The 14,630-nt window shown below is 35.4% G+C and overlaps 1 protein-coding gene across 3 annotated transcripts in view; it reads left to right on the top strand.

Moving 5' to 3' along the window:
• The window catches only part of LOC129277312 (G-protein-signaling modulator 2-like), a 78,925-nt gene that overhangs the window by 10,606 nt on the left and 53,689 nt on the right, over positions 1 to 14,630 (top strand). For all 3 annotated transcript variants that reach the window (XR_010295781.1, XM_064109968.1, XM_064109967.1), the window contains exons 2-4: positions 2,708 to 3,048; positions 4,430 to 4,565; positions 9,202 to 9,344. Coding sequence is in view for 2 of the 3 variants with exons in the window: in XM_064109968.1 (XP_063966038.1) it covers positions 2,822 to 3,048; positions 4,430 to 4,565; positions 9,202 to 9,344 (506 nt within the window). In the remaining variant the exon portion in view is untranslated. The remainder of the gene's footprint in view (positions 1 to 2,707; positions 3,049 to 4,429; positions 4,566 to 9,201; positions 9,345 to 14,630) is intronic.

Genomic DNA, 14,630 nt, shown 5'->3' with positions numbered 1-14,630 from the left:
TGAGTCCAGGGTCATGACTTGTAATGTTCATCAGAAATCAAGGCTGCATATGACAGTGCGTGGCCCTGAAAGCAGGATTGGAGTAGCAGATTAAGATCAGTCGTGATATGAAAAACAGCTGTAAGAATTCACATTCATGGGCATTGGGTATTAATTAATAACAAGTAAGAAGTAATCTGTATCTTGGCTTTATCAGAAATCCTGATAGATTGTTGTCTGCTAAATGACCCTCTTGAAATCCATTTTTTGTCTGATCATTTTTATTTCATCATTAGTTGAATCACAAACAGTAGCAATGTCTGATAATAATTCTTCAGACTTCAGCAAAATCAACAAAATAGAATATCATTAATATTTTCAGTGCAGTATTTTTTTCATACCAAACCAGACAGTTCATTTTTTCCTCGGGGGGGGGGGGGGGGGGGGGGGGAGTGGGCACTATTCCTATTCACAGCCTACTGACTAAAATAAATCTACAATATAAGATAAGCATTAAAAGGGAAGTTCACCTTGAAGAAAAGTTTGTGGTAAAAGCAGAAAAAAATAAATATTTATGAAGGTTTAAGGAAAATCCGTTGAAGATTAAGAAAGTTAATAACAATTTTAAGTCTTGGATTTGTGACGTCATAAATGAGCAGCTGCCCCATATTTTATGTAATATAGAATGCATGAATTTCAATTTTTAATGGTTCCTGATGACTTATTTTCGTTTTCTATTCATGATCGGGTGTGATATGAATCGTTTATTGATATACAAAAGGTACAATAGTAACCATTTTCATTTTGAGAAAATGACTTTTCATTGATTTTTTACCATTTGCTGTGTAGGAATGCTGCTCGCATATGACGTCATTAATCAAATAATTAAAATTCTAATAACTTTTTAATTCGTTGATGGATTTTTCTCAAACCTCCGACAATATTTTTTATTACTTTTTCTGCTATTTTTACAATGAAATTTTTGTTAGGGTGAATTTCTCCTAAACATTGCAATGGAAGGAATTTTCTGGGGCTCCTTTTTTTTTTTTTTTTTAAACTTTTCGGGGCTCTTTTAATCATTTTGGGGCGAAATTGCCCCTCTTCTGCTCCAAACTCTGCTATGGTGAATTTCCTATGGCTGTATATAGCCTAGTCTCCACATTCAGGCTCTGTATTATGAACTACTACTGTAGTACATACTGTACATGTGTATATACAAGGCTCGACATTAGCGGTGGCCCGGTGGCCCGGGGCCACCAGAAATTCACCTCGGGCAACCATTATTGAAAAAATGTTAAGTTTTGGTGGCCCGAATCGGGCAACCAATCATTTTCAAAGTAGCGCAATTTTTCTCCCAATTTTGCACGCATTTATCAACTTTCTACAGTTCAAATTGCAAGTCAATTCGTCATGCGCCCTTTTTGTTAATCTACACACAAATACACACACACAAAGATTGCATACAGTAAACTATTATCCAGCCGGCTGCGCCGGCCGTCTGACGAGAGCTTTGCATGCATGAAACCACTGCATGCAGCTAGCTAGCTGTGCGCTAGCAGACTATTTAGACTCAGGGAGCTGCGATACGAAATGTTGCTGCTAAGAAATCTTCCACAGAACTTTGAAAATCTACGTCAAAGTCACATTTTACACCAATGAAATGCCCTTCTACAGTCCATATTACTAAAATCTGGTGTAACCTGATTATTTGCAAGCATTAAAAATAGGAATTATGACCTCTCTTTTGACTCAAAAAGACCGATTTCCAAATGCATTAATGCACATAAAACACATAGGTGAGTACATCACAGTCCCACGTGTGCATTTGTATGTATGTTGATACTTTGTTTCTTTCGAAGCTATGTCTTTTCTAGCCAAAAATAAGCAGACAGTTTCTTTCTTTCTTGTTTATAAATGACTTCTTAAACCACTCTTGAGGAAGTAAATACTTTGGGAAGGCATTTCATTGATATGAAATGTGAATTTTTCCAGCATTTGGCAAATATACGGAAGGACTCTTCTCACACTGTTTTTTTTCCAGATATAACTTATGCCATTTTCTTATTTTTTTTCTTTCATTTTTTTTTTATAGTGGTTAAACCATTTATACCCCTTCCAATTGAATATGCCTGATTAAAGAATATGTTTCTACTGAAAAATAATTATAAATTTTCCCCATTTTTTATAAATTTTGTTTTATTCATTTTTCTTTTGTTTTTTTCCTCTAAATTTTTTCTTTTCTTTTTTTCCCTGTTCTGTGTTTTTTCTTTCTTCATTTTCTTTCTTTTGTTTTATTTCACTTATTTAATTTATTATATTTGTTTTCTTTTTTTAATATACTTGGTGGTAGTGGCTGCAGAATTAATATTTCAGAAGTTTGTTTTATTTATTTTAAATTAATGTTTTTCTTTATATTTTTCGGGCCACCAGACTTTAATATCGGGCCACCAAAAAAAATTATTTGAAGGTTTTGGTGGCCCGAACGGGCCACCACCAAAAAAAGTTAATGTGGAGCCTTGGCTATAGGCTATCGAAAATGCCTCATTCTGATTGGATAAGAGAAAATTTGTCAGTGAAAATCACTAACTCGATACTGTACATCAAGACCTCCCAAAAGAATATTCAATTGAATTAATTGATTTTATTACAGTACATGTATGTTTTTGCATTGTGCTATATTTTTAGAAAATATTGATTGAGGACTTTCTAATCATTTTATTTCTTGCAGCACCTTTAACACATCCATCTTCTGCTACCCCTAGGGAGTGAAAGGGAAAAAAGAAAGGGAAACCACTTTCTTGAGAAGTCCCCTGGAGGATCCCACCAGGAGCAGGGATTCAAGATGCAAAGTGAGGCCTCCTGCATGGAGCTGGCCCTGGAAGGTGAGAGGTTATGCAAGGCGGGGAACTGCCGAGAAGGAGTCCGCTACCTGGAGGCTGCCGTGGAGGTCGGAACCGATGACCTTAAGACGCTAAGTGCCATCTACAGCCAGCTAGGCAACGCCTACTTCTTCCTTGAAGACTATGGCAAGGCCCTGACCTATCACAAGCATGACCTGACCCTAGCGACGTAAGTACAGGAAAACGATCATGGCTTGTCAAGGCACCTTGTCAAAGCTCAAAGCTGCGTCTTTCCGCAGGGATCCAGCAACCGGCTTTTTGTTGACAATCCTTGAATTTCATCATAGACAATATAATGTACATGTAACATGAATGCAGGAAAGAAGCATCGCTCCTTTATAGCAGGGGTCCTGCTAAAACACACAGTGCAGACTTTTGACAAGTTGCCTAACTTATAGTTTACAGTAACTTTAAACCAGTGGTAAGAATTGCTCAGTAGCAAATAAAAATACACTGATTTGCAAGAATAAGGCTATTGACCACAGTTTATAAGTGATTGAGAGGCCGTAGGGTCACATAACACATCGTAAAGAAGCAATAGGTCATTGCTGCTGAGTGGTGTTGCAATTAGGGCTGAGTAAAAACGTTTTCCCGCTGTTCAAACGACCGTTAAAAGTGTAAGCGTTTTCATTTTGACAAATGGCTGATCTTGTAGGGAAAATATTAATTTTGCCAATGTTGCTAAATTTTCTTATTGTGTCTTTACCTCCATGAAATATGACATGAACTTAAACTGTTCTTTCAGAATGAAGAAAGAAGGGAATATACTACATTTTATTGGTAATTTCCAAATAAATCAAAATAATTTAAGGAATAGATGGGCATTTCATAGAAGTTAATATATGAATTGTGAAAATTCAGCAACTTCGGAGGAAGCTTTTTTTTAAAACCTTTTGCCGGTTAATCCTAACCACCAGATTATTAATAGCATTCAACAATTTTTCAAAATAAACCTAATGGTCCGTATTCTGAAGTCGGGTTTAATTTAAACTCAGGTTTAAAGTTGTGGTTTAAGTATGGATAGCTAATAGTGTCATAACTCAATACAGTATGATTTCAATGTGTCAGCTAAGTTTTCTCTCAAATCATTCTTAACTGTTTCTTCACCATGAAGAGTTAGAAAAGAGTAGGCCTGGGACGAATGTCATTTTTCCCATTTTAACAATCATGATGTGTGGGTTGTCATGATTGTAGCGAAGTGAGATCATGTTTTGTGGCCAGTTAATATTCGTATTTTGTTGAGATTTTGGATTAATTTATGTTGCTGTTCTGTGCATTTTGAGGAAAATATGTTTTCCGTGATTTTCCATTTACAAAGCCACTTCTCGTTTCAAAAGGCTGTTTCTGTGAATTCCGTCCGTTTTCCGCGATCGCGGAAAATCACTGTCCCTACATTTCATAATCGACAATATTTGGGTTATATCGTGTTAAGGCAATATATCTATATAATCACAATACCATTATCAAATATTAAATGTTTTTGCAATATTGTATAATTTCGATAATATGACAATGTCAGGACTAAACCTTTTGTCTCTTTTTCTTTGTAGCTCTATTGGGGACAGACTTGGAGAAGCCAAAGCCAGTGGTAACATTGGCAATACACTGAAAGTCCTTGGAAAGTTTGATGAAGCCATCTGCTGTTGTCAAAGACATTTAGATATATCGAGAGAACTCTCGGAAAAGGTAAGGATGATTGTATTAATAGAGATTTACCTTATAGTTTCATAGTAATGTAATAATTATATTATAATAATCCATAATTTATTGTTCAAAATAGAAATCAGAAATGGAAATCCCCCAAATTCATTTGCCCAATTGACCCTCGGCCCAGCAGTCCTAAATTGTTTGAATGCCAAACAGGGCAGCAGCAACTCCCATCTTTTAATGTCTTTTGGTATGATGCTGCCGGGGCTTGAACGCCAGACCTCCCGGTTGCGGGGTGGATGCTCAACCAACTGAGCTAACACACAGGTGATTTCATTTACCCAGGGAAGCCACTTCTGCTTACAAGCGTGATATGTTCTCCCAGTGGACCCTGCATTACATTATTATTATTATTATTACCCTTCTCCATTTATAAATTCCATGCACGTTCAGTGACTGAGAAGAAGGTAGAAGCTCCCATTTTGTAAGTCTTTGGTATGACTCGGCCGGGGATTGAACCCACAACGTACTATTCATGTGGCAGATACTCTACCACTGATCCACCATGTCCGGTGACCATGACCATGTGCCTTTTATAATACCCTGTTAAGGCTGTCACAGTGCACTAACTATATAAAATCATAATTAAGAACTTTTTGTTATTATGACTTCATACCACTTTTTGTTGCAATTCAAGAGTGGATTTGACATGTTTGCCAACAAAGTTTGTAAGAATCCATATCACCGTCAGCAGATACAGTTACGGTAATCCAAGCTCAAAACGTCTCTGCTGTGATTTATATAGCATTAAATTCTGAAATGGAATACACGCAGTGCATGTTCTCTGTATCCTGTGCACTGAGCTTATAGGCCAATTAAGTCCACCCCAGAAAAATGTGGATTTGGATCAATGGAGAAAAATCAAGAATAACAATGAAAATTTCATCAAAATCGGATGTAAAATAAGAAAGATTTGATTTTTTAAACTTTCGCTTATTTTTCACTAAACAGTTACATGTGTATTTGCACAATTTAGTGATGTGCGAATGAGAGGATCGATGATGTCCCTCACTCACTATTTCTCTTTTTTTAATTGTTTGAATAGAATATTTCAATTCTTACAGATTTAACAATAAGGAATAACTTGACTGAACCATAAAGTGTTCGAACAATGGCAATTCCACATGTTCAAAGAGGAATAAAACTTTGCTTCACATGACAATGATGAGAAAATTAGAATATTTCATATTTCAGATAATGAAATACAAAAGAAAAAGTGAGTGAGTGATGTCATCATTCCCCTCATTTTCATGCAGACAAGGATGTGCATATAAATGTTTTGTGAAATTAAGCGAAAATTTAAAATGTCATAACTGTCTTATTTCATATCCAATTTTGATGAAATTTTCAGTGTTACACTTGTTGGATTTTCTCTTTTTATTCACATTAACTTTTTGTTGGGGCGGACTTGTCCTTTAAAAGTCATCATACTCATTGAATTGTTTTGGCAATTCAAAGTAAGTAATAATTGGTTATAAAAAGCATGATAATCAAATTTATTTGTTTGTCTGATGTACATGTACTTTTTGTATGGATGCATGCAAAACTCTCTGTCCCAGACAATTTTTATCTTATTCAAGGAGTGTTAATACTAGGATACAAAACTTGTTTACCAGTATATCTTGGTGAGAATATTCACAATGATTCACAATGATATACTTGTGTATTTTGTTCTATTTGGCTGAAATGTAAAAACCAAGACCTCATTACTAAGCTGTTCCAGCCTTCAAACGAAATTATTCATGATGGTACTACACAGGGGAAAAATTGATTTTTTTTTTTTTGGGGGGGGCTCCATTTTCAATTTTTTGTAAAATTTCAAGGGCTTCTTTTCTACCTTTCGGGGGCTACTATTTTATTTCGGGGGTTCACTTTTCGCAAATACGTTGTACAGTATATTGTGAGACCCAGGACGATTCGCCCATCCTGCTTGTTTACAAATTAATTTAATGTTTAACTCTGTTTATTTAATTGCTATTTATTTTTTCTTCATTATTATTGTTAAATGATTATCTAGTTTTTATTATTGTTCATAATTATAAATCTAATGTTTATTTGTTATTGTTTGTATCTTGTGTATTCAATTTTGTCCATCAAATTGAATAGGACAAAGTTTATCAAATTTGAACAGAATTTGTACTTCGAGGAATCGTTTTCTTAAGTTTTAATCTTTTATGTGATAAAAACTCTCTTGAAAATTATTTTATGAAATATTGAATGCATTGCTGCCTGACAGCTAATGTCAACATGTCAACTTATTTTACAAGCTGAGCTAAGCCTACGACAGTGCAGTGCAGCCACTGAACGTAGCACAGCTCACAGTCAACCATCACTGCAACATAGGCGGTGTGAATCTGCATTAGTGCCAATACGGTACATGTATACTCAGGCACTGACAATTACTCACGGAAAAATCCCCACTGAAAATCCTAATTTTGGCCTTCAAATTGCGGGATCCATGGCATATTTCCACAGCACCTGAAGGCTTAGTTCAGATTTAAGAACTGGGGTTGGCGAAAAATACGGTAAAAAAAAAAAAATTTGTTCAGAGTTCACAATCTCATTTTCTTGCAAATTTAAGATGGTATCTTCAAAATGCAAAAAAAATAAAATTTTCACTATCAAAATTACAGAGGGACCGTGTGCTTTCCAGCCGATTTGTGGCCGCTGAGCTAGCAGTGCAGCGCTGCCTAACCAGTTATTGCTCACAATTATTTTGCGGGCGACTTTCAGATTTAATGCCGCCCCGATAGCATGATGTGATGAGCGTTGTGGCCCAGTTGATTAGTATTCTGACTTTGAAACAGAGGGCCGTGGGTTTGAATCCCAGCCATGGCGTAATTTTCTTTTAACAGCAAGAAATTTATCCACATTGTGCTGCACTCAACCCAGGAGAGGTGAATGGGTACCCGGCAGGATTAATTTCTTGAAATGCACTGAGCGCTGAAAGGCAGCTCGAGCTAAAGCCGGGGTAATAATAATAATAAACATTGCTCCTCAGAATAGAATATTTCTTGATAGATGGCGCTATATAAATACCTATGATTATTATTTGTATTATGATTTTGGGTTTATTATGATTCCGGGGCGAATTTGCCCGCGCCCCCCCATGATTTTTTGGTGTTACTAGAAGGGGAAATACATTTTTTAGAACTGAATTCATTTGTCTAAAAGTGGTCACAAAATCATGAAAATCATTTTTCAACTTCAGAGTGTCATTTTTGTTCAAGTCTCCAGAGCCATTTTACAATAAAAAAGAGAATGATATCACTTGTAAATTTCTATTATTATTTTATATATGCATGCTGAATTTGAAGTTATTGTTTGTTGTGTTTCACTGGGCCACCTGTATCTTATTTTAAAATTCACAATCCTCATCAAAAGTCTTTGAAAAGGTTTTGTACAATGTAGCTTGCATTTTCATCTATACATTCATCTATACAGATGTATTTTATTTTGCAAGAAAGTGAATTGAATATCATTACAAATCTGTGCATATTTGTAATTTGTTTGTTTACCTTTGTAAAACTGAATACATTTTGATGATTGATATGCAGATATGCAGAAGTGTTTCATAAATGCATGGATAATGTCTGCATATCTCAATATAAATGAGTGGTCACTATTATAAAAGCACTCATACCAGAATGAAATCTAAAAAAAACTGTTTTATAATCAAAATATGTTACATACATAATCTTTCTTGAGTTAGTTACAAGTATCTCAACCATTTATTTCAAGAGTGATCAGAGAAATGTGGTTGCCTTGGTGATTTCTTTTTCCCCTCCTGTACTGAATAATTCTGAGAGGGTCATGTACATTAACTATTGGGTGCTACATGTATCTTAATCTGTTTTCAATCAACTACTGTGGCTTGGTAGTTTATTGTCGAAATCTAAATACATAATTGTCACTTATTATTCAAACATGTTGACTTGATATGGATTGAGCCATTTAAATTCAACAAGATAATCATAATCTGTGAATGTTGGTTGATGTTTATGTACATAATACATGTATACACATGGTCTTGTTGAATATTTTTCAAGGAAGGAAATGTCAATTTCATAGGAGGTACCATCCATGCGAGGGTGTGGGGGGGGGGGATTTCCCCTTCCATGGTAGTGACTTTATTTTTCATTTTCCCCTTGAAATGGTGCAATCTGGAGCATACCTCGGACAAAAAAATTAAGCTTCATACCTGTTCTTCTTTGTATTACACTGTTTTACCCATAATACTTAAAGGAACACATTTATTGTTCAATACATGTACATTCATATTAATATAACCATGGACCCTACCACAAAACATGATATAACATACATGTAAACAATCATAACTTTCCATCACTGACCTTCATTGTTCTCTTGCCAATTATTGTACAGGAAATATCATTGTACATTTTGTATGACAAATTTTTAAAAGTTTTAATTCACTGAGATGATACATGTACTGTACATAAAACATGTTAAGCTTTGGATGGGGATTTCCAGGGCTCCTCTTTAGTTTCCAAGGCTTTTTTTAGCATTTGGGGGCTAAATTGCCCCCAGCCCCTCAAGTTGTCCAGACAATATTAAAGTTAAATTTTGTTGTTGTTCTGTGGTGTATCCGCAGGTAGGAGAAGGCAGGGCGCTGTACAACCTCGGCAATGTGTACCATGCTAAAGGAAAGCATGCTGGGCGGAGCGGGCATCAAGACCCGGGAGACTTCCCTCAAGAAGTTACAGACTGTCTCAAGCAGGCTATACAGTTTTATGAGTAAGTATTGACAGAATTATCTTGTCAGCATGGATGCCCTTCCTTTCACAAACCATCATTTGTGGATTTTTTCACTCAGCAACGTACAGAGGATTCAAGAACAGAGGAAATGTATTGTCTAATGAACATCCTATAAACAAAGCACACCAAAAAAGAGTCTTTGTCGAAAATTGGTGGATCAAAACAGGAGTTGAGTCCTTGATTCTGGACACGTCGCAGAAACTTTGGACAAAACTGTGTTCCGTTTCATTAATTTTTAGCAAAGACCTCCTACATGTAGCTGTTCTTTGTCATTTGACAAGCATTTTCAATTTATTAATCACGGGCTCGTCTTACAAAGAGTTACGATTGATCCGATCAATCGCAACTTTGGACGGCCAGCAAGGTCAACATCTATTATGCATGTTTGTCCAAAATGTTTTCTAGCTATGATGAATATTCATGCATTCATTGTTTTCTTGAAAATTCACTGCGATTCCCTTTGCATACAAAGGACATTGTGCAAATTTTTCGTAGAAAAAATTTATGACATTGACACTGATGGATTTCCATAGAGTTACGATTGATCGGACCAATCGTAACTCTTTGTGAGACGGGGCCCTGTTCTTGAATCCTTCGTTCGTCGCAAGCGAAAACGACGTACAGGCAAAAGCTAAAATAGCATGCAGTACATCCATGAAGAGTATTGGTAAATATGTAGAAAGTCATGTACTTTATAGAACAATGCAATAATTAGAGGCTCTTTGTGTTGGGGATATTGTTCTAATTATCTCGTACATATACCTACAAATAAGGTAACCACAATGGGAGACAGTTTTTTTCCCTAAAACCTATAATGAAATTACAATAAATACATGGTAGTTACATGTATCAGTCCCATCTATCTTGAAAATAGCATCATTCACTTTGAAGCATTTATATCTATAGATAAGTAATGTTTTGATATGCATGCCACAACCATAAAACCTATTACAGAGCAATCAATCAGAACAGGGGTGGATCCAGGTGTTTTGGAAAGGGGGGGGGGGCACTCTTTACCGAGGAAAATTTTGACAAGCAAAAAAAAAAGGGGTTTTAACCACAAATGAAGGGTATTTCGTCCACGAAAAACTTTGACAAGCCAAAAAAAAAGAAGGTCTTCCCTTTAAAAAGGGCGGCACACTTCTGTTTTAACAGCATTTTTACATACAAATTTTAATTGTGCCGCTCAAAAGGGGGGGGGGGCACAGGCCGGCTGTGCTACCCCTGGATACGCAAGTGAATCAGAACTACAATGTTACGAAACCATTCGAGGTATGGATGATGGATCGATTGTTAAATGCCATAAATCTGTATTCCTGCTTTTGAAATGTTTTAATGATGTGACACATTCTTGTGTAACTACATACAGTAGTTCCGAAAGAGCAGTACATCATGTGTTGTCTATCCTGAAATATCAATAATTGTGTTTCTTTTGTTATTTGAGGCAAAAAATACATCAACATTTGTACTTTGCTGTCGAAAGAAAGGAAATATACTTTGGCAAACTCAGTACAGTATTAATAGTTGCAGAAAAGGAATACAGGCGCACAGTGTATAGGATTGCAGAAAATACATTTTTCTTTAGGGATTGAATTGGTTAACCTTGGTAAAGTTCTGATACCGTTTCTATTCTTATGGGTAGAACAAAGCCTACATGTACTTGTCCATCAAGATTTGTCTTCGTTATGGAAATATGCAGAACTTTACATCCTGAGAATAAAATTGAAGATAATTTTCTCATTTTTGTCTTGCCTGAACAAAGTTCAGTAGAGACCAAGTTATCACTTTTCTTTTTTGTCAGTCTAGTCCGTTGGGCTGTACATGTAGTCTGTTACAAAAATGTTATTGTTCAACTTGCTCTCATTTCTTTATTTCTGCATCAGTCTTGATCACACTTGTTCAAATTATTCTTTGGTAATATTGTTGAGGTTGATGGTGTCAAAGGTAATATGTAAGGGCCAAAAGGTCAAGTTTTTTTAATTTAAATTGTTCTCATTTCTTTATTTCTGCATCAACTGTGTTAACACTTGGTGCATCCTTGGGTAATACCATGTGTGTTCATGAGGATGGTGGGGTCAAATGTAATCTACATACCACATGTACAGTAGGGGTCAACAAGAGGTCAAATAATCTGAGGTCATGTTTATCATTTACTAGTATTTGAAGTCTTTACTCTTGCTCTTATTTCTTTATTTATCCATCAATTATAAATATTTTTGGACAAAAAATCATTGGGTAAAACATACATTATGTATCACACGTGTGTTCATGAGGATGATAAGGTCAAAGGTGAGCTAGGGTTCAAAAGGTCATATTGCGTATTTGTAGACTTATGGTTCGTGAACTACCTTTTTTATGCTGCTAAAGCTTGTTATTGGGAATTTATACATGGAAGTGAAAAATTAAACTGAAAAGTTTATTGTAATCAAATAATCATTAAAACATGAGCATATTTCATTTCAAAAGGCATTGTATATTTAGTTTCAATTTCATACTTGAAGAAAAAATGGCTACTTCATGTATCTGAGAGTACTTTGATTTTACGTTCATCACTATGATTTTCATTGAGTATACAGATCCTGGTCGCAATTGGTCATTATATTAAGGATAGAATGATTGATATTGATCACAAATCACTATTTCTCACATTTCTAAATATACATGTACTCTCCATTCGTAATTTCTCATAAAAAATTCAGTATACCACCCTTCTTCTGACTGGTCATCCAATGTTACCGGCCCATATGGGGAACGTTCTCTGTTTCGTTGCCCCCATTCCTCTGCTCAGGTTTGCATCTTCTGTGAGGGCGAATATCCAGCACAGAGCCAGGGTGTCGGCTCAAGTTATGCGATCTAACGTTACGGCAATGTGTACCAAGCACTGGTTTTGCCACTTAACATGTGAATTGCACACATTTGAAATGCCATTTCTGAGCCTGTGTAAACACGGTCTCCATGCGGCGTCCTATCGGACCACTCAGCTGTGCCTTGATTGTATCTCCGTGCAGAGCACGACGTACATGTCGGTCTGTCGGAGTACCGGTAGCGTGGACGGTGTTTTTGATGAGTGGGTATGTGAAGTTAAAACTATGTTAAAAGCCTGGATGTGCATGCATCAAGGGTACATACTCAAAATGCAGATTTAGGTCGATCTCATGAATATTGTCAATTACTAATGATGTTTCCCAGCATCTGTAAATCTTAGACACTGTATTGTTGTCAAAAGTTAATGTGGTGGTTATTCTTTGGCTTGCAATGATAGCCTATGATGTAGATGTACTTACTGAAAGTCTGTTTAAAAAAATTTAATGCTTTAGTATTACATTTTGATACATGTTCATGTACATGTATGTACATGATTTTAAATTCAATTTCTATTCAAGAAATGAATTACATACATAGTTACATGTATACCTGGGGAGCGTTTCATGAAGGGATTTTATCCGACAAGTCCTGTTTTATTATGTCAATTACATAGTAAGAGTACCTCTCAGCCAATCAGAATCAAGAAAAGATGTCAGATCTGACAATTTGTCACACAAAAATGTTGATGAAACACTCCCCAGCAGGGCATTTTAAAAATTATTTCCAATATCCATATTTTCTTCACTCTCAAATAGATTTCTAGAATCGATAATCGATAGAATGAGCAATTCAACCATTGCCATTCCATTAATCCCAAGTAAATTATGTTCATTTTTACTATGCAAGTAAAATATGTTAACTTTTACTATGATATGAATTATGAACAAATTAAAGCTTCAGATATCTGTAAATTTGATATCTAGTATTGATGAAAATCCATCTCATGTGACAAAAACTTTTGTCTTGGAAACATGTACATGTACTGATGAGTGATAAGTATATTCTTATGTACATCTGGAACACAAAAAAAAATTCATGTCAATATTGTTGAACTGTTTGTAGAAATTTCACTGATTTTTTTTTTGCATTAGCTATATGTTTTTAGCTAAAGATGCTCACTCTTGCATATTAAAGCATTTGTACAGTATGGTACATTCATAAATGATTGAATTTGGTCATGATTCACTCTACATACACATGTATGCAAACACATCAAGAACATCAACAAGTTTAACATGAGAACACACCCCTAAAATTGAATGATGAATTGTAAAATGCTGTGCTAACATTTCTTAAAAAATAAAAACACAACAATATTAAATTTCTTAATATTTTTGCTGGTGTGTAAACAGACCTGTTTTGAGGAAACCGCTATCTATTCATCTTCGGATTCATATCTATTCGTTTGAAATATGAGTATGGTTCCACTGGCTTAGGAGATAAACTTGATCCTTCCAGCACATGCGGCTGCATACGTTTGACTGGTAATCATTTCTCTAGCTTACTGGCAGTAGGGTGTAATTGAATTGTACATGTATATCAGTTGTGAGAAAGGAGTAGGCTTGACATCCGATATAAGCTTGTTAATTAATGTTTTTTCCATGCAGATTTGATCATATTTTTTATTTGCTTGCGAGAACTGCAAGAATGAACATGTACATGTAAAAGGAAAATGTACATTTTTGTCCTGCAAATGTTCAGGTAATGAGCTCAATTTATCTTGAAAATGAAATGGAAAAGAATTTGTAATGAATCCTACATGTAGTAAGGTGCTTTCATATCTGACCAATCACATAATTACCAGGTATATTTTGCTGGTATGTATGAATTACATTAGCAAAATTTATATCCCAAAATAAGGTAACGGGAGGTTAGTAAATAATTTTAAAAATATGATAAATTTAAAGGAATTTCCCCAAGCTTGCAGGGAGGGTTTCTAGTTCGATACAAAAACTTGAAATGTGCAGAAATTATCTTTTCTAATTTTGTATGGGTGTGCAAACACTTTTTTCTGGCTCATTAAACTGAAAGAACTTTATCTCATTGAGGTTAGTGCAAACACACCAAATGAAGTATTACTTTGAGGCTTGACATTCTTGGGCTTTCTGTACATTTATTTTTTTGTATACATGTATATGTGATTGAGTGGTTATGGAAGAGCCTAGTCCCAAACCTCCAATCAAAGGAGTTCAAAATGAGATGATAGATTGTAGTGGCTCATGGAGAAAGAGAAGTCGAATGAAAATTGGTAAAACAAACAATACGTGTAAACTGTCAGTGTCATTTCAACCATACTAGTCTACATGTATACCGGTACATGTTGATTATCGTATGGCTGTGGAGCATATTTATGGTCAAGTATAAGAGTCACATACTGTCAAGCCTTTGATTTTCACAAAC

The sequence above is a fragment of the Lytechinus pictus genome, chromosome 15, assembly GCF_037042905.1.
Source record: "Lytechinus pictus isolate F3 Inbred chromosome 15, Lp3.0, whole genome shotgun sequence".
NCBI classification, from domain to species: Eukaryota; Metazoa; Echinodermata; class Echinoidea; order Temnopleuroida; family Toxopneustidae; genus Lytechinus; species Lytechinus pictus.
The sequence above is the reverse complement of the archived record's forward strand: the minus strand, read 5'-3'. Positions and strand labels throughout refer to the sequence as shown.